General features: G+C 45.5%; 1 protein-coding gene across 3 annotated transcripts in view; it reads left to right on the forward strand.

The window, feature by feature from the left end:
* The window catches only part of SLC9A3 (solute carrier family 9 member A3), a gene marked incomplete at its 3' end in the record, with an annotated part of 104,392 nt that overhangs the window by 39,827 nt on the left and 39,269 nt on the right, over positions 1-25,296 (forward strand). For 2 of the 3 annotated variants that reach the window (XM_082194814.1, XM_082194815.1), the window contains exon 1: positions 11,189-11,459. The exons of the other annotated variant lie outside the window; for it this stretch is intronic. In XM_082194814.1, coding sequence (XP_082050940.1) covers positions 11,249-11,459 — 211 coding nt within the window. In that variant the 5' untranslated portion in view covers positions 11,189-11,248. Of the gene's footprint in view, positions 1-11,188; positions 11,460-25,296 lie in introns of those variants that run through there. 3 annotated transcript variants of the gene reach the window in all.

The following is a 25,296-nucleotide window of genomic DNA, read 5'->3' on the forward strand; positions in this document are numbered from 1 at the left end:
ACAGATAAACCAGAAGATAGCCTGTGGTGGTTATTATACAATGTGTAAGTAGTTTGGATCCACTGCAATTGGTATATAGTGATGGGATCTGCTACATAATTGCTGCCAGTGGTGGGATCCGCTACTTCCGAGTTGGTCATGCTCTTCAGCTTCCTTAGCACCAGATGGGAAGGTAGCGCTGGACTTTGTGTTCACCAAAAAGGTTCTGTCTCCAGTGAGTGCTGATGTGCTTCTGGCTATTTCAGAAGCAGCGCCTGGTCAGTCTGCAGTGCTATATCCTGAGCGCGTTCTCAGAAAGAAGCCAGCATCATCACAGAAGGCCACACCTGGGAGATGGCAGGGTGAGCCAGGTGTGACTGCCCTTGTGTTGTGGGGACGCTTGTGCTGACCTAGTTAGTGTACAAGTCTTGAAAGGCTGGCTATTTGTAGCCTCATTTCCTCCATGGAAAAGCAAGATATATGCACACATGGATTTCAGGGTGATCCATAAATTTCCTTATTCTGTTAGTCCGCTACAAACTTCCACTGAAGGGAAGTTTTTTTAAAGAGATGCAATCCTATGCTTACTTGTTGTTGTTTAGTCGTGTCCGCCTCTTCGTGACCCCCTGGACCAGAGCACGCCAGACGCTCCTGTCTTCCACTGCCTCCTGCAGTTTGGTCAGACTCATGTTTGTAGCTTCGAGAACACTGTCCAACCATCTCGTATGCTTACTTACTAGGGAGTAAGTCCATTAAACACACTAGCACTTACTTCTGAGCAAAACATGCAACTGTATTCTTAGTGATTTGAATAACAGAGTTAACCACGTTATGAAATTTCTCATTAAAGTCGGTGTGTTTATCACTGAAATGGATGAACCATAAGCTTGCATACTATTGACTGGATCATACCCAAACTGAAATGTGAGAATCTCTCTTAATTTCTGTTCTATTCATGGGAACTTTTCCATTGTACCATGTAAGGGAAGTCTGCTGCAGGAAACCCGAGACTTTTTTTAAGAGAAACAACAGCACACCGGTTTGGGGGAACTTGTAGTTTTATATTTGCAAGGATACAATTAGCTCACACATATTGTTACTTCCACTACTATTTGAGCTAAAACTCATGCTACGTTCTCTTCAAAAGAATTTTCTTTTCTAATGTTATATTTTTATGATCTCCCATGTCGTTTATTCTTTCTGGAAGCAAAGCACAATGTGCGTTGCCAGAGAGGGTGTTGAGTAAAACGTTTGAAAGGTTTTCACATGAAAAAACAATGAATAAAATAAACACAGACTAAGATAGGATTTCTAGATAGGGAGGTGCAGCTGGCACAGGGACCCAGTGGGTGGACATCCTGCCTCCGCTGCCCTGGAACTCGTAGTTCCCAGGCCAGGTGTGTGAGTGCAGGATTTTCCTGTGCCTGATCATCCCAACTGAAGGTGAACAAAGAGCAAGTGGTGGGGGCTAAGGCCAGAAAGGTCAGCAAGTGTTTGTTGCAGAAGGAACCCAAGCTCAGGAAGAGAGGAGGACAAGCTTTGCCTCCAGAAGGTCTCTGGCTCCACCCTTGACCTTAAAAAAAGGATCTGTTTAGAAGGGCTGTGAAAGGTCATTTGCCTGTGTAAGGGAAGGAGGGCCACTGCCAGTCAGGGTAGACAAGATTGGGGTAAAGGTAAAGGGACCCCTGACCATTAGGTCCAGTCGTGGCCGACTCTGGGGTTGCGGCACTCATCTCGCTTTATTGGCCGAGGGAGCCGGCGTACAGCTTCCAGGTCATGTGGCCAGCATGACTAAGCCGCTTCTGGTGAACCAGAGCAGCGCACGGAAACGCCATTTACCTTCCCGCTGGAGTGGTACCTATTTATCTACTTGCACTTTGATGTGCTTTCGAACTGCTAGGTTGGCAGGAGCAGGGACCGAGGAACGGGAGCTCACCCCGTTGCGAGGATTCGAACCACTGACCTTCTGACTGGCAAGTCCTAGGCTCTGTGGTTTAACCCACAGTGCCACCCGCATCCCAAGATTGGGCTACATAAGACAGATTACCTGATGTGGTATAAGGATGTTGCTAAACACACTGCCCAAAAGTTCTGTTCTATAAAATGTAAATAACTCTAAAGCTGGTTTTTATGAGCAGAAAGAGGTCCGCTATAGTGTGCTTTGCCAGGGCATGAATTTGAGGGCAAACCTAGGCATGGGAAGAGGCAGTTTCCTTTGGAAATTCTTTGCCAAATGATGATGATTTAACAGTATTCCAGACCCTTCAAATGTCCCTATTTTACAGGGATGTCCTGATTTAAAGAAGCTGTCCTGGTTTCTGATTTGATCCCAGAGCACCCCACTTTCCCTTAGGGTGTCCCTCTTTTCACTGGAGAAATGTTGGAGGGTATGGTATTCATAAGTTACCTTTCAAATGGTGAATGGACGAATCCTGCCCCACCCCTATGTTGAAGTACAAGCACAGCTGCTAGTTCTCCCACTCTGAACAATACAACGCAACACAATGGCCAATAACAATGGCACTAAACACTATTAATAGACTAATACAGATGATCAGAAATTGCAACCAAATTCTCTAAATCTTCTTCACCAGTTGCGGTAGAATAATTCAAAAGTTTGATATATACATAATCTGTCACCAAATATCGCCAGAACAGAGTTTCCGGATAACCAATCTGTTTTGTTCAATGCTTTATCAGCCAATCTTGATCAATTCATCCAGACTCAGCAAGCTGAAATTACAATATAATTACAATATACATGCGATGAAACCTGCGTCTGTATAAAATAAAATGCATAATACAATATGCACAACTAAAATACATACCCAATCTTACATGTAAGCAAATATAAAGGCTGTAGAAAATATGCTCTGGATCAGTGTTCCTATGATACTGTAGTCACTGATGCTAGTAACAAATTGTACTCTGGATTGCAATCAGGTGATTCCAGCACTAGCCCCCAAAGATTGTGGGTATCACCCTCACCCTCTTGTGGAAGCAAGGCTGTTGCACCAGCTCCAATCTGTCAGCAATGATGATGATGATGGTGGTGATGATGATGATGATGGTGACAGCCAGCAGCATCCAGGCAGGTGAGCTCAGTATCTTTGGTCTCCCTTGAGGAGGAGAGATAGAGTCACCCAGGTGCAATCCTCACTTGCCTCCCACCCTCAACATAGGACAGAAAGAGCTGTCCACCTGCTGTTCTACTCCAGTGGCAAGATAGGGAGACTGCCATGGGTCAGGTTGTGCCTGCTGTGTTCCTGGAGGCTTTGTGCCTTAGCATATCTGAATTGCTCGGAGATTCTCCAGGAACTCTCCATAGGGCAGCAAGCACGTCTGCATTCTTGGCCTGTGTGCCCTGGAGGCAGGCCGGCCCCAGCCCTGGAAACTTTCAAAGGTTTCCAAGTGAACCTTTTTATTATGTGGGTGGACCCTTGATTCACTTGATTAAATGGAGAAATTGATCCCTGGAATGCGTGTGGGTCTCCTAACCTGCATTTAAAAACAAAGATTATAATATGCAAACCATTAACAAGGTACAAGAATACTGAACTGAATTTATGTACGATGTAAAGAAAATGGTCACTTTAGCTAAATTACTGTGATAGAATTATTTGATTATTGTTTTTGGACTCCTAAGCTTTTCTTGGTGTAAAAAGAGAAGCACCTTCTTTTACATTTATTGGTTGTAAAGCTGATGTGTGCCTAGACGATCAGATTATTTAAGGTTAATTGTTTAATTGGATTGTTTTGCACTTTTTTCTAATTTACTACAAGGTTCAGGGTGCAAATCCTTGCACCTTTACTCAGAAACCAGAAGAGATTGTCTCCAAAGAAGGTATCCCTAGAATTGCAGATTTTCTCTGCAGTTTAAAGCCATGACTACTGGGTACTGTAGTTAACATACCAGGCTTTACATATTTATGAGTTTATTTCCAAATCTGCCTCCCGCTTTTTGACAATTATCCCCAAAGTGGAACATAATAAAGATACTGGAAGCAAAAGTTTAATTAACAATTACAATACAATATGAAAATAGTAAAAATGTAATTAGCACAACAGGAGCAAGGTCTACAATTCCAAAAACACCAAGCTGGGTCTCAGTATCTATTACACTAATATAGAGCACTATCAGTGTGCCTTAGGTCTACCTTTCATAGAATCATAGAATCATAGAATCATAGAGTTGGAAGAGACCACAAGGGCCATCGAGTCCAACCCCCTGCCAAGCAGGAAACACCATCAGAGCACTCCTGACATATGGTTGTCAAGCCTCTGCTTAAAGACCTCCAAAGTAGGAGACTCCACCACACTCCTTGGCAGCAAATTCCACTGTCGAACAGCTCTTACTGTCAGGAAGTTCTTCCTAATGTTTAGGTGGAATCTTCTTTCTTGTAGTTTGGATCCATTGCTCCGTGTCCGCTTCTCCGGAGCAGCAGAAAACAACCTTTCTCCCTCCTCTATGTGACATCCTTTTATATATTTGAACATGGCTATCATATCACCCCTTAACCTCCTCTTCTCCAGGCTAAACATGCACAGCTCCCTTAGCCGTTCCTCATAAGGCATCGTTTCCAGGCCTTTGACCATTTTGGTTGCCCTCCTCTGGACACGTTCCAGTTTGTCAGTGTCCTTCTTGAATTGTGGTGCCCAGAACTGGACACAGTACTCCAGGTGTGGTCTGACCAGAGCAGAATACAGTGGCACTATTACTTCCCTTGATCTAGATGCTATACTCCTATTGATGCAGCCCAGAATTGCATTGGCTTTTTTAGCTGCCGCGTCACACTGTTGGCTCATGTCAAGTTTGTGGTCAACCAAGACTCCTAGATCCTTTTCACATGTACTGCTCTCAAGCCAGGTGTCACCCATCTTGTATTTGTGCCTCTCATTTTTTTTGCCCAAGTGCAATACTTTACATTTCTCCCTGTTAAAATTCATCTTGTTTATTTTTGCCCAGTTCTCTAATCTGTCAAGGTCGTTTTGAAGTGTGATCCTGTCCTCTGGTGTGTTAGCCACCCCTCCCAGTTTGGTGTCATCTGCCAATTTGATCAGGATGCCCTTGAGTCCATCATCCAAGTCGTTGATAAAGATGTTGAATAAGGCCGGGCCCAAGACAGAACCCTGTGGCACCCCACTAGTCACTCTTCTCCAGGATGAAGAGGAACCATTGATGAGCACCCTTTGGGTTTGGTCAGTCAGCCAGTTACAAATCCACTGAGTGGTAGCAGAGTCAAGACCGCATTTTACCAGCTTCTTTACAAGAATATCATGGGGCACCTTGTCAAATGCCTTGCTGAAATCAAGGCAGTTGTACCTTTGCAGTCTAAATTTTGACTGTGGGGTGAAAGGACAAAAGCAGGTGAGGGAAGGCAGGCTAATAATAGAAAACAAGTAGCAGGCAAACTTGAATAGTGCCCCTCAACAACACAAGGTGTGTGAACCACTAAGGCAACTCTGAGTTCATCCACACCTCTGCTTGCTACGTGACTTCCAGTCATAGGCCTGGGAGGTTTAACTTGGTCTCACCACTTTCCCTAGGAAAACTCTCTGATTACTGTTGAATCGGAACAAACGTCAATTTGCAGAAAACGTGATTGAAGTTTGCTGTGTAGAAAACAGCAGGTTTTCCTGGGGACAGTGCCAGGACGACACCCCCCCTCAAACCCATGTGTAAAAATAAGGGGGGAAACGGAAATGTGGATGAGCCCCAAGATTTGCCGCAAAATCATGTCAACAGACCGAGTTCTTCTCTTTGTGCTCCACACACTGTTCAGATCATTGCTGTGCTTGGAGGCCTCCTCCTTGAAGGCGTCCCATAGGCAGTGGTCAATAAAAATCAACAATATAAAATTCATAGTAATACAGTAACCACAGTAGCCGGCTGTATGCACCAACTAATATTATTGGTCCGAAAACACCTGTGCACGTAGGTTTTCACCATGCACATAATTCCATGACTTGTTTCTGAGGCAAAGCTGTTCCACGTGGTGAATTAACTTATCTTTACTGGTATGAATGCCCCATTTAATCAATAGCAACTCTCATTGATTTTAATTGTTGTAAGCTACATCTCGGGAAAGAGAGCCAAGTGGTGTGCATGCCTTGATGCGGAGGACACCAAGAGACAACATTCCAAAAATTTCCCTGACGTAGCCAAGATACATGGTTATAAAATGAGCAAAATCATTTCCTTTATCAAATAAATGTGAAGTGCAGAATGAAATTTAGAAGACCATCTGTTATCACGCATTATGTATTATTCATTGTTCTGCTTATATATTGCTTTCTTTATATATTTTTCTCCACACCACTTTGAAAATGTTAAATGTAAAGCAGCATATAAATGCTTAAAATCAATTCATTAAATTAAGGTAAGATGAGTAGCCAGGGAGGAATCTAGGAGGAGGGTAATTGCCAACTGTAAGGCTAGGACTGGAGTCCTGTGCAGACTTGCATGGAGGTAAGACCCACTGAAATCAGTGGGGCCTATTTCTGAGAAAAACTGTCATTGGGGGTTTTAATGCTGTAACACACATTATAGTTAGAGCCAGTGTACACAGTCAGTAGAACTGTGATAAAGTGCAGCCACATGACTTTAGGCTATAGGTGTTTGCCCATATGAATTCTTCCTGCATAAAAATACCTGTCATGTAAAAACAAACCAAAAATAGTATGACAGGAGAGAAGGTTCTACCATCTTCCTCACATGCCATTTATATTGTTACAAAAGTTGGGTGCCACCCCCACTCTCTGCCAGGGGGTTCCAGATGCTCACCCAGATTTTATGCTCCTTTGGAGAACCGAAGACACAGCAGAGACTGTCATGGATTTTAGAAGTAGGTTTTATTTACATATTTACACCTTTAGTCTGCATGGAGGGAGTTCAGATCCTACAGCATGGTCATTTCAGGGGGACTTGTTCCCCACGCCTTGCTCTAGAGTAGCTTTTTCCCTGACACCTCAAACACACCTCAAACACCATGGCAACCTCTCCCTGCCCAGGCCCCATCCACCCCTTTTGTCCTATTAATGCCACTATCCCAGGTGAGGGTCTGGCTTGGAAACAAGTTTAGCCTGTATTTTCCTGCTGCCCTGCAATCTTCCCTTCAATGCGCAATCAAAATCCTACAGTTTATTAATTTCTAAGGTTTAGGGGGGTCCCCCAAATCTATAACACCATGTATATGTGTTTAGGAGTCCTTTTTTCTTACCCTACAAGAACATAGACTTGGGTTTGACCTAAACAGTTTGGGACCAGATTGCCCATATAATCCTGGCCAAGATCTGAGCCCTTTCATGGTTGCTCTTCTCTCTGACCCTTCACAGGTGTTCATGAGGTGACAAGGTAGGAGAGGGCCTTTTCTGGGGTGTCCCTCTGCCTCCTGAGCTCCCCCTCTGGGAAATCTGTAGGGTTCCTTGGTGTAACTTTTAAATCAAGCTTTTGAATACTCGTAGATAATTTGGCTACTGTGGGTTTTGCTTTCCCTTGCATGTTTATATATTGTTTTTCATTTTTAGTATACATTACTCTGATTTCTCTTAGGGATCAGGATAGATATTATTTTAGACAAGCAAATAAATGAGCTTGCACCCCATCTATCAAATCTACAACCAAAGTGGTAGATTCCAGGAAAAGTGCTACCATTTGAGGATCCTGGTTGTATAAATTTTCCTGGAGTTAGTGGCAATGTTGAGAGGCATTATTCTCTTCCTGAATCACAGTGTCTATTTCATAACTGAAGCATAAAATGTTGTGGTAGTTTATTACCAGGTGACAATAGCATTTTTTCCCTGGCATTTTTGCCATACCCTGGTGGTTTTGAAATCCATATCCTCAGAATGGCAGACACCAATTTGTGTTTAACTAAACCACTGAGCCTTGGGCTTGCCGATCAAAAGGTCAGCAGTTTGAATCCCCGTGATGGGGTGAGCCCCCGTTGTTCGGTCCCAGCTCCTACCAACCTAGCAGTTTGAAAGCACGTCAAAGTGCAAGTAGATCAATAGGTACCGCTCCGGCGGGAAGGTAAATGGTGTTTCCGTGCGCTGCTCTGGTTCGCCAGAAGTGGCTTAGTTATGCTGGCCACATGACCCGGAAAAACTGTCTGCGGAGCCTGTAAAGCGAGATGAGCGCCTCAACCCCAGAGTTGTTCACGACTGGACTTAACTGTCAGGGATCCCTTTACCTTTACCTTTTAAAATAATGTACATTTTATGATAGCATTAAAAAATAATAACCTCATGGTCACACATGAGGCAGGAAGCAACAGAGATAATCCTCGGTAAAATTAGATTCTCAATGTGCCTCATAAACAAGGAAAAAGCCAAAAGTCACAGTAGGGCAATACCTTTCTTAGGACCAACTAAAATATCACAAAGCAGTGAACAACAATTTAATATGATGGATATGCCAGCCCCACCCGCCGCCTTCAACCACAAATTGACAGACATGCAACGGACCACCTGAACAAAGCTCACAGACCATCATTGGGGGACCTCTGCTCCAGTACTTTGGAGAGCTAGGATTGCTAATTCTGGCATGACAAACCATCAGGAGGACAACGATTCAGTATAATCACATTGGGAACTGTTGACTTTTCTTCCCACCCCCTTTCTTCCTTCCTGGTGAAAAAAGTAACCTGCAACTCTAACAAGTCACTGACTTTATAACCTGGCACAGTGAAGTAGCGCCTGGACTAAAAGATGTGTTCCCAGCTCCCCCTGCAATGCCATAGAACAGGGGTCAGCAAACTTTTTCAGCAGGGGGCTGGTCCACTGTCCCTCAGACCTTGTGGGGAGCTGGACTATTTTTTTTATTTTTTTTTTGGAGGGGGGAATGAACGAATTCCTATGCCCCATAAATAACCCGGAGATGCATTTTAAATAAAAGGAAACATTCTACTCATGTAAAAACACGCTGATTCCTGAACTGTCGTTATTGGATTTAGAAGGTGATTGGGCCGGATCCGGCCCCCGAGCCTTAGTTTGCCTACCCATGCCATAGAAGATGCAGAAGAAGAGTTTGGATTTGATATCCCACTTTATCACTACCCGAAGGAGTCTCAAAGCGGCTGACATTCTCCTTTCCCTTCCTCCCCCACGACAAACACTCTGTGAGGTGAGTTACAGACAGGTAGCCGTGTTGGTCTGCCATAGTCAAAATAAAAAAAATTCCTTCCAGTAGCACCTTAAAGACCAACTAAGTTAGTTCTTGGTATGAGCTTTCGTGTGCATGCACACTTCTTCAGATACACATGCACATGAAAGCTGATACCAAGAACTAACTTAGTTGGTCTTTAAGGTGCTACTGGAAGGATTTTTTTTTATTTTGTCTGAGGTGAGTGAGGCTGAGAGACTTCAGAGAAGTGTGACTGGCCCAAGGTCACCCAGCAGCTGCATGTGGAGGAGCGGAGACGCGAACCCAGTTCCCCAGATTATGAGACTACCGCTCTTAACCACTACACCACCCTGGCTCTCGCGTGTCATTGGAGAACTGCATACCAGCAGCCTCTGAGATATTGGTATATCAGATGTGCAGTGTAGTCACTAAACGCTTCTGAGGCAACATGCTTCTGAATCCCAGTTGCTGGAAACTGCAGGGGGGAAAGTTCCTCTTGCGTCTGGGTCCGGCTTGTGGCTTCCCGTTGGGGCACCTGGTTGGGCACTTTGAGAACAAGATGCTGGACTGAGTGGGTACTTAGCCTAAGCCAGGAGGCTCTTCTTAGGTTCTGACGTTTTATTTTCTCCACCACTTAGGCTGGATTGAAACATCTTTACCTTGGAGGCACGAGAGACATGGCAGCGCTGCTTCCCACTTCACCAGGAGTAGCCCAGGGAGAAGCCAAGCTGTGGCTTCCCGCTGTGCCACAGTGACCCACTTTCCTGACGTTTAGTCCTGCTGTGGGGAGAGGTGACCTTCTCTGGCCAGCTCCCATAGCACCAAGATAACTTGCAGGATTTTTAAAACATTGAAAAGAGAGGAGTAAAACCTGAGATGTAATACTAGTTCCTGAATGATATTCAGATAACTCCTTGGTTGCCCTGAGATGACAGGAGCAAAGGCATGCTTCACTTCTGCCAGGAAATGTGCCATGTCTTGAGGCAGAAGTCCCTAATCTGCTGCCACCCAGCTGCTTAGGACCACAATACCCACCAGCCTGTGTCTTGCCTGGAGAAAGGCTGCCTTCGGGCAGAAGTGCACAAGCTACAAGGGTTGCCGTGAGTGCATTCAATAAAGAGATGTGCAAGTCTGAGAGAGCCAAACTTCCCTGTCCTGGGAAAATTCTTCACCTTTTTCTGACATGTGCCAAAGAAAGCATTATTTGGGTTTTTTAGGTGTGGTGGGCTCATTGCAGGTAGGGGCCCTTCCGTTCCTCCTCCAAGACGCTGCAGGCATCTGACATGAGCCGGGGTGGGGAATCAAATCCCCGCGCCAGAAGTCTGAACTAGGTGCGCAATTCAAGCTTTATTTTGATTCTTGCTGCAAGAATCGCTTATCTCGCCGTGTTAGTCAAATGCTGACTGCAGGGCGGAGCTGGAGACGGCCCCCTTGGAGCTCCAGGGCCACGTCCACAGCCCCTTTTGCTCAACCGCCAAGTCTCTCTCTTCCTGCCGCGATCCTCTTCCACGCTCGCTCCCTTATCTCTCCGGGGAGATGTTTGAACTCCCACGCCAAGTGGCCTGGCCGGGGAGGTGGGCGGGCGAGTCGCGCAAATGGGCTCGGCGTGCAGCTTTGCCCGGGCGCCCGGCTCGCACCGCCTCCGAGGGATCGGGACCCCAGTCCAGCCGCCGACTCCTGCTTGCTCCTCATCCGCCGCGGCTTTCTGGGCGCTGGGCAAAGGCGCCGGCTCCTGGGGAAGAAGGAAGGCACCGGGCTCGGCCGCGAGGAAGACGCAGAGCGGCGCGCGGGACCAGCGCGCTTCCGACGGTGGTTCGGTTTCCCTGCTGCGGGAACCGGAGCCAGGCTCCCCGGCTCCCCTCCCAGAGGAAGGAAGGGGCGAGCAGCGATCCTCCTGGGCGCCCGGCGAGGCGCTGCCGCCTGGCCAAGTGGATGGCTGGGGCCCCGCGGGGCCAGGCCAGGCGCCCCGGGGCCGGGGAAGAGCCCTCGGGGAAGCTCCTCCCCTCGGGGGCGGGGGGCACAGCATAAAGGCGGCGGCGGCGTGGCCGATCCCTGCCGGCCGTGCGCGCTGGGGCAGACGCTGTGCGCTCGCCGCTCCTGCTGCCGCCGCCGCCGCCCGCCGCCCGGAAGGTCTCTGCCCCGCTGATGGGTCCGGCCAGGATGAGGCCGCTGCCGCCCTGGGGGTTGCTCCTGCTGGGCTTGCTGCTGCTGCTGCTGCCCGCCGCCGCGGGGATGGAAGAGGCGCCTCCGGAGCACGCGAGCGAGGGCTTCCAGATCGTCACCTTCAAGTGGCATCACGTGCAGGCGCCCTACATCATCGTCCTGTGGATCTTCGTCGCCAGCGTGGCCAAGATTTGTGAGTCGGGCAGCCTCTGCCATGCCTTCTTCCCCCCTCCCCCCCTCCCTCCACTCCTCTTGTACTCCGCCTTGGCGAACGGGTCCCTCAGGCATGAGGGTTGACTGTTCTCCAACTGAATTGGTGCTCCTTAACTTTCTGAATAGTTTTTTTCTCCATCGCTGGAGAATCTGGAAGATATCCTTCTGTCCCTGCCCGGGGATTGCTCCGTGGGGCGTCTTGCTTTTCTCTCCAGTGCCTGCAGCGCGCTCCTGGAAGAGCGGCTGGGCAAATCGGTGCGGCTCCTTGGCCGGGTTGCCAGCTTCACATCCCCCAGACCGGAGATGCTTCAGGCTCCTGCCATGTTCCATATATGTAGCTGTTTTGCAATGAATGAAAAGTGCTCTTTCTGCTCCGTGAAGCATCTTTGGCCGACCCCATTAGGCACTGAAGGGCGTTGCTCCCCTGTAAAAAGTGAGGAAGAAAGAGTGCAGTGTGGCAGTTTGAGAGAAGGAGAGGCGGACAGTGCAACTGTAGGGGGCTTGGCAAAAGGAGCTCAGGCAGTAGGAGAGAGGAGGAGGAGGAGGAGGAGGAGGAGGAAGAGAGCAAGCTTTTTACCTATAGAAGGTTCAGTCCCATCTGGTTGCACCCGCCCAGCACCAGCTGAAAGGATCCAATGCAGCTGGACTGAAAACGTCCCTGCCTGAGAACACCAGCAAGACCAGTGACCAGACAACATTGGGCTAGATGGAATCAGTGGTCTGACCTGGCTGCTCCATGCAAGCGGGTGCTGGTGATGGCCCAGAACATGGCCCTGGTGCCAAAGGCGGCGGCGGGGGGGGGGGAGCACTCCTGGTGGGGCTTACGAATGAATTTGCTGCCCCTTACTTGTACTCCAAAATAACTGCCAGAGACAGGCCACTTCACTCTGCTGATGTCAAACTGGCCTTTTGCACTGCAAATAATAATAATTTATTAAAATTGTATACACCCCTTCACCCACAGATCTCAGGGCTGTTCACAACATAGAAATACAATATAGAAGCATCAAATACGTGATAATAGCAAGAACAAAAAAAACAAATCAATAACCCCCTCCCCATAACACATTTAAAAGGGGTATAAGATGACACAAATAATTGTGTCAATGGGGGTTATGTAGGCAAACTTCTCAGTGTCTCATGCCTCTGGGCACATTGCTCAGGTTTCTTTTTAAGCCTAGCAGTTAGGATTTCCCTGTGAGTAGAATTATTAACATCCGAGCAGTTTGTAATGATGTTCCCTGGATTATAAAATTCCACATTTAATTGGGATGCTTTGCTGCAATGGTGTTAGGGTTTCATAAGCACCGGCTGCAGACTATCTGCTTCTGCCCACCTGGCTAGGACCAGCAGCTCCCTCTGCATTTCCCATGTGAATATGGAAGACCAATTTGCATTTTATTTTATTTTTCAGTCAAGGGACAAAAATGTTAGCCAGGTTTCAATGGCACACATGTCTAGTGCGGGTGTGTTTAATGACCAAGGATTCCTCCAATAAGCACAAGTAGGGGCTGATTCAATGTGCGTATTTTGCCATCTTAAAGTCTCATACTTTTTGTGCTTGATTTTGAAGTGTGAATTGGCCCTGAGATTTGGGAAGTTGGTGAACTATAACATGGGCAGACGGCTGCATTTCTTGACCTCTATTACAATAACTTAGAGTGTCCTGCTGGGACTTGGGAGACCAGGGTTCAAATCCCCCACTTGGCCATGAAGCTCACTGGTTGACCTTGGGCCAGTCACTCAGCCTAACCCAGCACCTTTGAGCTCCTTGGAGAAAAAAGTGGGATACAGATAGCTCAGTCAGTAGAGTGTGAGACTCTTAAACTCAAGGTCACGGGTTCAAGCCCCATGTTGGGCAAAGGATTCCTGCACTGCAGTAGGTTGGACTAGATGACCCTCGTGGTTCCTTCCAACTTTACAATTCTATGATTCTATGAAATACAGCAAGGAAAATGAATGAATGAATGAATGAATGAATGCATAGCATAGTAACAACACCTAGTATTTTCCACATGTCTTGTCTTATGTGCATTAACCCTTCAAGATGGGTCAGCATTACTCTTCCTTAGATGGGACTGGGGAAAGGCTGAGCCTATAGACACCAAGAAAGTTAATGGCAGAACTGAGATTTGAGCCAGGTATTCCTATCTCCTAATTCATATTCCAAACCAAAGCACTGCACCAGTTCATTGTGTTGGTAGCCAAAGAGACAACAGGGTTTATATACATGTTTTAAAACATCAGATTAGTATGGATGGACAAAAAATATGAGGCAAACTATTACTCTTCCCATGAGTATGGCGCTTGTTTGGTGTGCATTTGTGTGTGGGAAAGAGAGAAGGTAGAGAGGGAGATCCTTTGATTGTGCATGCTGACTGTATCCCCTTGCATATTTTATTGAGCAATGAATACACCTTTAAAGAGCCCTGGAGGTGTAATACATTTGTTTTCAGCGGATAATGTGTTGCTGACAAATTCTGTACCAAGTTTTCACCCTGGTGCTGGTTATCCTGTGAAATACAGAAAATTGCAGCTGGGATCTTAGGCTTCCTGAGGGAGTGCCCAACTTCCCTGAACCTCCCTTGAACTTTCTGTCAATTGGCTTTGCCGCAGCTTTGCTGGTGTTTCTCATAGGAAGCGCTTAGCATGAAGTGGGCAAACGCATGCCCCTAAAAACCCACCATGGACATGTTTAGCTTACCTCTGAGTGTTCAGAAATGCAACACTGCCCTTCACTCTTTATTCATTTGTTGTGGGAAACACCAGAACAACTTCAGTGTAGCTGTGGCAGACACAACATGGGAAGCAGCTCCAAGGGGTGGGTCTTGTGTGAAATTAGACATCATGCAGGAGCTGTAGGGCAGGGTCCCACCATGTCCTTCCCACCCCCTTGTATGTTAGGCACTGGGGACTGAATCTTTTGCAGAGCAGGGGCAGTGAGGAAGGGAGGCTGTTCTCCATGATACCACTCTTTTCTGATCTCCCACCAAAACTTCTGTTTGCTCTGCAGGGGGAAAATCCAGGCAACATTCATTTGAATATTCTTGGTCTTCTGTTATTGATATTGCCTTACAGCCTCATGTTGAACAGGATCTTCCAAATCTGCATTGAATTGCACTTTAAGCAAAACAGGCCAGAATGCTGGGAAGCAACCAAGCAGAAAATGTTTCATTTTGGTTTTATTTTCCGGAATGGGTAGCTGAATGTGCTTGTCCAGGTTAGGGATTGAAATGGTGTAGTTTCAGGTCTGGTTTTTGCATTATAGGATAACAATAGAAAGAAATAGCCTCTTCTTTGTGATTCTATAGTTTGTAAGCCTTTCCAACACTGCTGTTGGTTAGAAATGTGATACAGTTTCTGTGCCCTGAGTAGCTGCTGAGCTGCTCTTGGTCTTACATACAGGGTAAGTTGCTTGATGAAATAATTTGGTTATGATAATGATGATGTAGCAGCAGCAGCAGCTCCTCCTTCTATAGATAGATAGATAGATAGATAGATAGGAGGTCAGTTTGATCAGCCCTTTGGACAGAAATGACGATGTAGGAGTTGGGAGCAGCAGCATCTGTTGCTCATGACTCTCAACAGTGCCAGTAGAAGAATATTTCCAAGCTTTGGAAATTTCTGCCCATTGTGTTCTATTTGCCTGCAAACCTAAAATGCTTCCTTGGGAGCAAGTCCCATGGAACTCAGTAGGATTTACTTCCAAATAAAAATGTGTGGGATAGCTCTGTGAATCTGGGACTTAAAAGTGTGCAACGTTAGCTGGACCGCACACACAGGATCCAAGTACAGTACAGGCTGCATTCAGTTGTGTGTGATTTCCCCCCCTATACCTTTTAGAAGAAAGGCAGCTGTAGGAGAACGGCAGTGATGGGTTGTTGGGTGGGAGCAGATTCTTCTGGCCTGCTCAAAATTCAAAGAACCATAGAATTGTAGAATTGGAAGGGACCCCAAGGGTCATCTAGACCAACCCCCTGCAGCGCAGAAATCTCAACTAAAGCATCCATGGCAGATGGCCATCCAACCTCTGCATAAAATTCTCCAATTTAATGATTCGAATATTAGATTTCTATACTACTTAGTAAATTAAAAAAATCTATTAAGTGGTGTACAAAAAACTGAAACAACAGCAGATAACTTAAAATATACAAAAATACACAGTTACATATAGAAATGTGACTTTAATACAAAGTTAGTAATCTACATAAACCAATATCAATTCAGGCTTATTGCTATGAGAAGGGTGTCTGGAAACAAAACAGCAGACATCACTGTAGCCCGTTGTTCTTGGCTTACTTTTTATTGTCAGGTCCAAGATGGATGGTCTTTCCTCAGGCCAGGGACAGATTTAGGGCAGCTGAGGAAGGTGCCTTCTCAAAGCCGGGTAAGCATGGGAAGGGAGAAACGTGCTAGGAGGAAGGCATGCTTGGCAAATCCACACCGTGATCAGCTCCCTCCTGGAAACCAATGTCCCCATTGTGCAAGGACGTGTGGATCCAGAATTGGCCTTCACAATCACGGACTCATTGTTAAAACTGTGTTTATGGAAGACAATCTTACTCGGCTCCGAGTGATTGCCAAAGAAAGAAAGAAGAAAGAAAAGAGTCCTTCCTCCTTCCCAAAGCTGGGCAGGTGCTTACCAGGCTTTGGGAAGAAGGTAGGAGGGTTCTAGGACTCTGCCAGAGCCTTGTTCCTCCTTCTCCAAGCAGGGAGGTCATCAGATGGCCTTGCACAGGGTTCTGCGCTGCTCAGGCTGCCCACAGCTGTGACCCATTCAGCTGCACTTTCCACACCCAGTTCCAGGTGTAGCATGCTTGTCGAGTTTCCCAGGAGGTCCAAAGGATGAGGAAAGGGTCTCCCTTCGCACATAACTTCTTCTTCACCCTCTGTCCTCTCCTCCTCTTCTAGCTGTTTTCTGGTCCATACCAGGGCTTGATTTTTTGGACAGGCTCAAGGTGAAAAATGCTTCCTCAGGCTGCCCACAGCTGAGTCCCGCTCAGCTGCACTCCAGGGAAGGAGAGACCACTGCCTTCTGAGGGAGTCCATTCCTCTGTCAAACAGCTCTTACTGTCAGAAAGTTCTTCCTGGTGTTTAGTCAGAATCTAATTTTTAATTGCTCACCAATTGCTGCTTTGCAGCCCTCTAGAGAATAGCTTTTGAGTGGAAAAAGGGCTGGTGTGCAAAGATACATGCATATATAAAGGTAAAGGGACCCCTGACCATGGCAAACCAGAGCAGCGCATGGAAACACCGTTTACCTTCCCACCGGAGCGGTACCTATTTATCTACTTGCACTTTGATGTGCTTTCGAACTGCTGGTTGGCAGGACATGCATATATATTTTGGCCCTAAATCTTTATTTACTTACAGAGGTAAAGAAGAGAAAATATACATGCATATTCTATCTAGTTTGGTTGTTCACTTCCAGTGTTCTGGCAATGAGTGGTACACATTTAGGCATTTGTTTCCCCCCCTGAATTTGACTACATATATTCAACAAATTAAATAAAATTGAAGATATTTGAGCAGCGCTACCAACACTTGTGAAAGCTGTAGCATGCTTGCAGTACAATCCTATTCATGATTATTGGCAAGAAAATGCCAATTATTATAATGTGAGTTGTTCCCTGTGCCTAGGATTGCAACCTCCTTCTTCTGATTTAAAATAGGTAATTGATTAACAAAATCCATACTGTGCAGCAAACTATTACACTCGTGCGCACTATGTAGCTCCAGGCATGCTCCTTTTTGTTGGGTTTTGTGGACGTCCAATTAAAACAAGGGTTTTTCCATCATTGGAGAAGGCACAGGTATGGATTTCACGTGGCTTGCTATCTTATCAATGAAGAATAAGGCTGCGATTTGTGTTGCTGCACCAGGTATCTTTTAAATCTGCACTTTGGCTATAATAAGAATAAAGTAAGTAAATATATTAGCCTGGAATTTCTAGAAGCCTGGACTTGCCAAGTGAGTGCTTCCAGTCTTAGGGCTTATGCAAACAATGCTTGTGTTGAATTTCCTTACTGTAAATGGATGCCTGTGATCACATTTAGTTTCCATCTGACTAATTTAATGCATTCAGAAGACCTGTTAGGTTGTATCCTCCCCTCCTTTGTCCCCACCTCCTCCTAGTCACGCACATGCAAGGGCACAACTCAGCTTTTCTAGATGCAAGTCTTAATTATTTACAGTAGGAAATGAGATCCCAGAGCAGCACAGCTCTACATGGTTCACATTACAGCCCATAGATAATGTGGCAGCTGTTCACAACAGCACTTTGTATACCGTGCATTTACATAAGGAATCCAGGTGTGCCTCAACATAAGCAGCATTTGCGCAAGTCTCAGTGGACCCCCTCTTGGTGCTTAAAGTAAACACAAATCCTTTCAATTATACCAGCTTATGGTTGCTGGAACACAAACTTTGTTTTATTTTGCTCATCTTTCTTATTATACATATTATGCAGAAACACACAATCCATTGAACTCTGGAAGTTAAAAAAGAAGAAGATAAATCATAGGTACTAATATGTTTCCCAAATGGGTTATTATGAACTTTAGATCGTATATTTTAAGGGTAACAGAAACCAAAACCAAAAGTTCATTCCCTCAAAGAACCCAGCTATTCTAGAATAACCCTATGCCCTTGGACATAGGTGTTTTGAAACAAAAGGAGCAATCCATCGAAAACAAATACACTGTTAGCAATCTGTGGCCCATGGCCAAATATCAAAAGCCCTTTGCAAGCAGACAGTTCAGCCCTGTGACAAGAGTGATCTGTTCCTTGCCCAGCAGCCCACTGGGCAGAGAGGAAGAGAGAGTTGAGAAAGAGAGAGAGAAAGAGAAGAGGAAGGAGCAGCAGCAGAAAAATGGAGATAAATGGCATCCAGGACCTGGCGTGAGATGTAAGCTTAGTTGAGCCAGGTGGGAGCAGTGATCAGAGTGCTGTTAAATAAAGTATACCTGTAAATAGCCAATTGTGAAGGAAATCCACCACAGTCACAGCTGATTTCAAAAGAGTAAACTTCCCCAGAATGAGGGGCTTGGTTAAAAAGGCAGTTGAGAAGCCAAGAAGGTCAAATCACTCAGAATTGCTTGGGAATTGTTTAAAGACAGAAAATTGGAAACACAACTTGAATATATACCTGAGAGCAGGAAAGGTGCCATGAAGGCCAAGAGCAACTGGCGTGGTTAATGAGCGGAGTCAAAGAAGTTTTTAGAGGCAAGAAGGCTTCCTTCAAAAAAATGATCTCTTGTCCAAATGAAGATAACAAAAAGGAACACAAACTTTAGCAAAAAAGTGCCTGCAGACAGTAAGTAAGGGACACTAAAAAATAATTTGAGGAACACATTAAGACCAGCAACAACAAGTTCTTAGTATGTCCAGGAAGGCAGTTGGACCCTTGGATGATAAGGGTGTCAAAGGAGGATAAGGAGATTGGGGAGAAGCTGAATGAATTCTTTAGATCTGTTTTCACAGCAGAGGATATAGGGCAAATCCCAGTGCCTGAACTAAGCTTTGCAAGAGGCATGTCTGGGAAACGAAGACGGAGAGCAGTGAGAAGAGGTGAAGTTTTAGGTCTAATGGACAAAATAAAAATTGACAAATTGCTGGGTCTGGATGGCATCCTCTTGAGAGTTCTCAAAGAACTCAAATGTAAAATTGCTGATCTTCTAACAGCAATAACAAAAAGTAACTTGCCCAATATAACACTTTGTTTTAAGGGATGCAGCAGGGATCATGGAAATTACAGGCCAGTTAGCTTGACATCTGTCCCTGGAAAATTGGTAGAAAATATTTTAAAAGATAAAATAACCAAGCATATAGAAGAACAGGTCTTTCTGAAGCAGAACCAACCATGGCTACTGTAAGGGAAATTCTTGTCTCATAAACCTACATATTCGAATTCTTTGAGAGTGTCAGCAAGCACATAGATAGAGGGTATCTGGTTGACCTAGCTCTCATCCAGACCTCCTTTAGTGCCACGTTTCTAGGTACAGGTTTGTGCTTTAAAGCTCCATTTCCAGGTGGTGGTTTGTTTGTTTGGCTGTTTGTTCTGATTCAGTGTTAGAGTGGATTCTCCAAATGGAGAGAAATACAGTGGTACCTCGGGTTACAGACACTTCAGGTTACAGACTCCGCTAACCCAGAAATAGAACCTCAGGTTAAGAACTTTGCTTCAGGATGAGAACAGAAGTCATGCGGTGGCAGCAGGAGGCCCCATTAGCTAAAGTGGTGCTTCAGGTTAAGAACAGTTTCAGGTTAAGAACGGACCTCCAGAACGAATTAAGTACACAACCTGAGGTACCACTGTATTGGGACCTGTGCTTTTTAACTTGTTCATAAACCATCTAGAGTCAGGGTGAGCAGTAAGGTAGCCAAGTTTACTGATGATACTAAATTGTTCAAGATTATTAAAGAGATAGCAAAGAGTTTCAAAATGTCCACCACCACTACTACTAAAATAATAATTTTATTGTTTATACCCCCCCCCATCTGGCGGGGTTTCCCCAGCCACTTTGGGCAGCTTGCAGCACATACAAATTGAGTGAATGAGCAGTAAATTCAATGTAAACAAGTGAAAAGTGATGTAAGTTGAAGTGAAAAAATCTTAAATTTTACCTGTGCACACAAGGGGTTTGAACTGGCAGTGCTGGACCAGGAACAAGACCTTAGGGCCATAGTAGACAGCACAATGAAGTTGTTGACCCAGTGAGTAAAGGTAAAGGGACCCCTGACCATTAGGTCCAGTCGTGACCAACACTGGGGTTGCGGCGCTCATCTCGCTTTATTGGCCGAGGGAGCCAGCGTACAGCTTCCGGGTCATGTGGCCTGCATGACTAAGCCACTTCTGGCGAACCAGAGCAGCGCACGGAAATGCCGTTTACTTTCCCGCCGGAGCGGTACCTATTTATCTACTTGCACTTTGACATGCTTTCGAACTGCTAGGTTGGCAGGAGCAGGGACCAAGCAATGGGCGCTCACCCCGTCGCAGGGATTCGAACCGCCGACCTTCTGATCGGCAAGTCCTAGGCTCTGTGGTTTAACCCACAGGGCAGCAGCCATGAAAAGGGAATTTTCATGGGATCATTGGGAAAGGAATTGAAAACAGAACTGCTCATATCTTAACAATATTATACAAATTTATGGTGTGATTGCATTTGGAATACTGTGTACAGTTCCTGGTTGCCTCACCTCAAAAAAGGATATTGTGGAGTTGAGAAAGGTTCAGAAAAGGAAAACCAAAATTGTCAGGGGGTGGAACAACTCGCTTATGAGGAAAGGTTGCAGTGGTTGGGATTTTTTTTAGTTTGGAGAGAAGGCAAGAAAGAGGTAACATGATAGAAGTTTGTAAAATTATGCACAATATGGAAAAAGTGGATAGAGAAAAGTTTTCTCTCTCTCTCATAACACTTGAACCCGTGAGCATCCAATTAAACCGAGTGTTAGGAGATTCAGCATGGATAAAAGAATCTGCTTCTTCCAAGAGAGCATAGTTAAACTGTGGAACACACAGGAGGCAGTGATGATCACCAACTTGGATGGCTTAAAAAGGAATTAGACCAGTTCATGGAGGAGAGGACTATCAAAGGCGACCAGCCATGATGGCGATGTTCTGTCTCCATGCCTTGGAATACCAGTTTCTGGAAACTACAGGAGGGGAGAGTTGTTCTTGGATTCGAATCCTGCTCGCAGGTTTCCCACAGGCATCTGGCTGGCCACTGTGAGAACAGGATGCTGGCCTAGATGGGTTATTGGCCTGATCCTGCAAGCTCTTCTTATCTCCCCCACATTTGCCTCTGGCTATTCCCAGCCATGGCTACACCTCCCCACTGGGCCAGGGCTCTCAAAGGAGAAAAGGTTGCGCATTCCTGCTGTAAGCTCTGCAAACTGTCAGCGCAAGCAAAAAAGGCTGGTGACCCCTGCCCTATAGCCCTATAGCATGTTCAAAACTGGGCTGAGGCTGCAGTTCAGTCATAGTGTCCCTCTCAGGGGCCTGCATTTCGTTACGGACCATCTCAGTGATCCCTGAAATCATTGTGGTAAGCAGGTATTTTCTCGTCCTTTGGACAAGGACTACAGGCTTTATGCACATTGAACATGGCCCAGGGATGTGGCGACTTCTTCCCTCTCCTTGCTATGGTATTTGGATGAATGTTGTGAGGTGCTTTGGCCTCTGCTGTGGTCACCAAGAATATAGTGCAAGGTGTGTTGTGGGCTACCTGATCCATATGGCTGTCATCTCCAAATGGTATAGCACTTTTCAGTGTGTAGAGGTGGGTTTTGGTGGCAGGCAGACTGGATTTATCTCAAGATCCAGGTCACCTGGGCATCTAGAAACTTGATCCTAGTACCAGAAGTATTTTTCAGCTGAAGTCTTAGTCTTAATTTTTCAGTACTTCTGGGTGGTGGCATGATTTTTTTTTTTTTAAAGGTGGTCAATGCCCTTGTTTTCCCCTAGTCTACAATACATGAATTTTACGCCATTCATAGCTGTTGTTTTCTCAAGGACAGAAGAATGCCTGTTTTCACACCTTGATTTGTTTTGTACCGAGCTAAAATGTAATTAGGTGAAAAGCTATAGCTTCCCTTCTTGTTTCTTTTCTTTTTCTGAGTCTGAACTATTCCTTCTGAGCGTATCAAAGCCAAGATAAATGATTTTCAGTTCCTTGGTCTTTTCTTCAAAAGACAATGTTCTGCTTAGCTCAATCACTTAGCACAGGCTCTTAAATTCACGCTTGCACAAATAATTTGGGGGGGGGAGCAGAGTAACAAAATCGCTCAGATTTTCCTGCCAAAAAATTCAAGTCAAATGGGCGTGGCAAGATGGGAATGAAGGCTGATGGGAAATAAGCCAATCTGGCCATTTTAGGCATGAAAGTGAGTGAGAGAAATACTAGTTGCATAGAAGTAAAAGATAATCAATATGGTAACTAACCCTTACCCTTGATACAGATCCTAGTTTCACTAACCTACAGAGAAACATGCTTCCTTCAGCATGTCATAGATGCAGGTTCCATTTTGGAAGGAAACAGGAAGAGTTTACCCAGGCTAGATGAAGACAAAAGCTGGTTACAGAGGAGCCATGTTTCAATGCCATGCTCCATTGTTTAGTGTTTTCAAGTATGGGAACTGATCCCCCAATACTTTTTCTCTCCACTTCTTGCTTTCTCTGCACTTATCAGCCTTGCAAAATAAGGCACCTTTTCATTTTCAGTGCAGTTCACCATTAAATTCTGGGAGGTGGTGAGCAAGCACTTTCCCTTGCCTATACTCCTTCTGCCTTGCACTTTCCAACTCTGCAAACTTCCATTGCAGCTCCTTTCCTCCCCAGTCTCATTGGGCCCGGAGAAGCAGGCAACAGAAAAAAGTATGCAATATGCATTTGATAGTGAGGCTTTGGGGAGGAAAGTTCTGAGAGCAGAGGGGACACAGCAACCACACTTAGAAGGATACAATTTATGTCATTCTTTGCTTTTCTTAGTGGAAACCTATCATTTCCTCTGTTGCCAGTGCTCAGGTGTGAAAGCCGTTGCCTGTGCAGCCAAAACAGCATCATTCAGGTACCAGAGAAGCTTATCAGCAGGACGGGGGAAGCCCCAAATTCATACAGGAACAACAAATCTTTAGGTGGGGGGATATTAAGGAGGGGAATCCCCCTCATAAAAAACAGCCTAACGAGAACAGAGCTCAGTCACCACAGAACACGGAGAGTCAGTACAGTATTGGGAAACTAGAAAACCAGTCAATAGGAGGAATGGAACAGAGTATTGCAGAGGTGAGCTTAGCTGGCCGGCTGTAAAAGTGAACAGGGTATTCCATGGCGCAGTACATGTCTTTTGTTGCAGGTCCCAGTTTTAGTTATGTAACAATTAAAGGGGATGGCATGGCAACCTAAAGTTTTCATTGTGTCTACTTTGTGTATGAGTTTTAGCTCTACAGTGGCAAAAAGAAATCCTCATCATCCTCATCATCAGCTGCTTTAAATCTTTATGATTGCAGGTGGGGCTCTCCCTAGGATAAAACTCTGAAAAATGTGGCAGTGCAGCTGGGTGGCTTCTGCCCAGGCCCTAGGGAACAGAATAGCTTCCAGAAAGACAGGAGCTGGACCTCTTGGACAGAGAATCTAAGGGCCAAAGCTCCAGATACATCATAGCTCCACCATGATTCTAGAAAACAGCTGCCCATTTTTGTGAAAAGAAGCCATAATTTTTTACGCTTGCCTATGTTATATCATTGCTTGGTTCACATGGGTAGATTTGTATTCGGCCCAAAGTTGAGCACTTTAGTCCTATTAATTTTAGTAGGCTAGAGGTTAGCTTTTGCTGGGCATTACCTGTGTACATTGGGGACTTTGTAGGATAGGAACACCCTACATAGAAAGAAGAGTTTTAATTTAATTTGATTTCTTTTATTATTCATAGCTCAGACTGAAAACATTGTGTATATCAGGGGTAGTCAACCTTTTTATACCTACCGCCCACTAATGCATCTTTCTTGATGGTAAAATTTCCCTACCACCCACCAGTGCTCGATGGAAGGAGGATTCAGCTTGTGTCTTGGAACTCACTACTGCCCACCTAGAATCCTGAAACGCCCACTAGTGGGTCGTAGGGACCAGGCTGACAACCCCTGGTATATATGGTAAATGGCATTTTTAAGGATCAGTGATAGGCCACAAACTTTGTTTGCACACTGAAGATCTTAGGTTCGCAATTAGGTAGTAGGTGGCACATACCTTCTCTGCCACTGAACCCCTGCCTACGGGGTTAGAAGAGCAAAGTGTTAGTGAGCTGCTGTCTGGGCAGCTTCTGATGTTCCATATTTAAGGACAATTTCATGATTCACCAGACCTACAGTCCATAATCTCTTTGGCTTTCTCTTTCCCGTAACAACTAGTAACTAGATTGTTGTTGTTGTTTAGTCGTTTAGTCGTGTCCGACTCTTCGTGACCCCATGGACCAGAGCACGCCAGGCTCTTCTGTCCTCCACTGCCTCCCGCAGTTTGATCAAACTCATGCTAGTAGCTTCAAGGACACCATCCAACCATCTCATTCTCTGTCGTCCCCTTCTCCTTGTGCCCTCCATCTTTCCCAACATCAGTGTCTTTTCCAGGGAGTCTTCTCTTCTCATGAGGTGGCCAAAGTATTGGAGCCTCAGCTTCACGATCTGTCCTTCCAGTGAGCGCTCAGGGCTGATTTCCTTCAGAATGGAGAGGTTTGATCTTCTTGCAGTCCATGGGACTCTCAAGAGTCTCCTCCAGCACCATAATTCAAAAGCATCAATTCTTCGGCGATCAGCCTTCTTTATGGTCCAGCTCTCACTTCCATACATCACTACTGGGAAAACCATGGCTTTTACTATACGGACCTTTGTTGGCAAGGTGATGTCTCTGCTTTTTAAGATGTTGTCTAGGTTTGCCATCGCCTTTCTCCCAAGGAGCAGGCGTCTTTTAATTTCGTGACTGCTGTCACCATCTGCACTGATCATGGAGCCCAAGAAAGTAAAATCTCTCACTGCCTCCATTTCTTCCCCTTCTATTTGCCAGGAGGTGATGGGCCCAGTGGCCATGATCTTCGTTTTTTTGATGTTGAGCTTCAGACCATATTTTGCGCTCTCCTCTTTCACCCTCATTAAAAGGTTCTTTAATTCCTCCTCACTTTCTGCCATCAAGGTTGTGTCATCTGCATATCTGAGGTTGTTGATATTTCTTCCGGCAATCTTAATTCCGGCTTGGGATTCATCCAGCCCAGCCTTTCGCATGATGAATTCTGCATATAAGTTAAATAAGCAGGGAGACAATATACAGCCTT

This window comes from Podarcis vaucheri (assembly GCF_965113315.1).
Source record: "Podarcis vaucheri genome assembly, chromosome: 13".
Lineage (NCBI taxonomy): Eukaryota > Metazoa > Chordata > Lepidosauria > Squamata > Lacertidae > Podarcis > Podarcis vaucheri.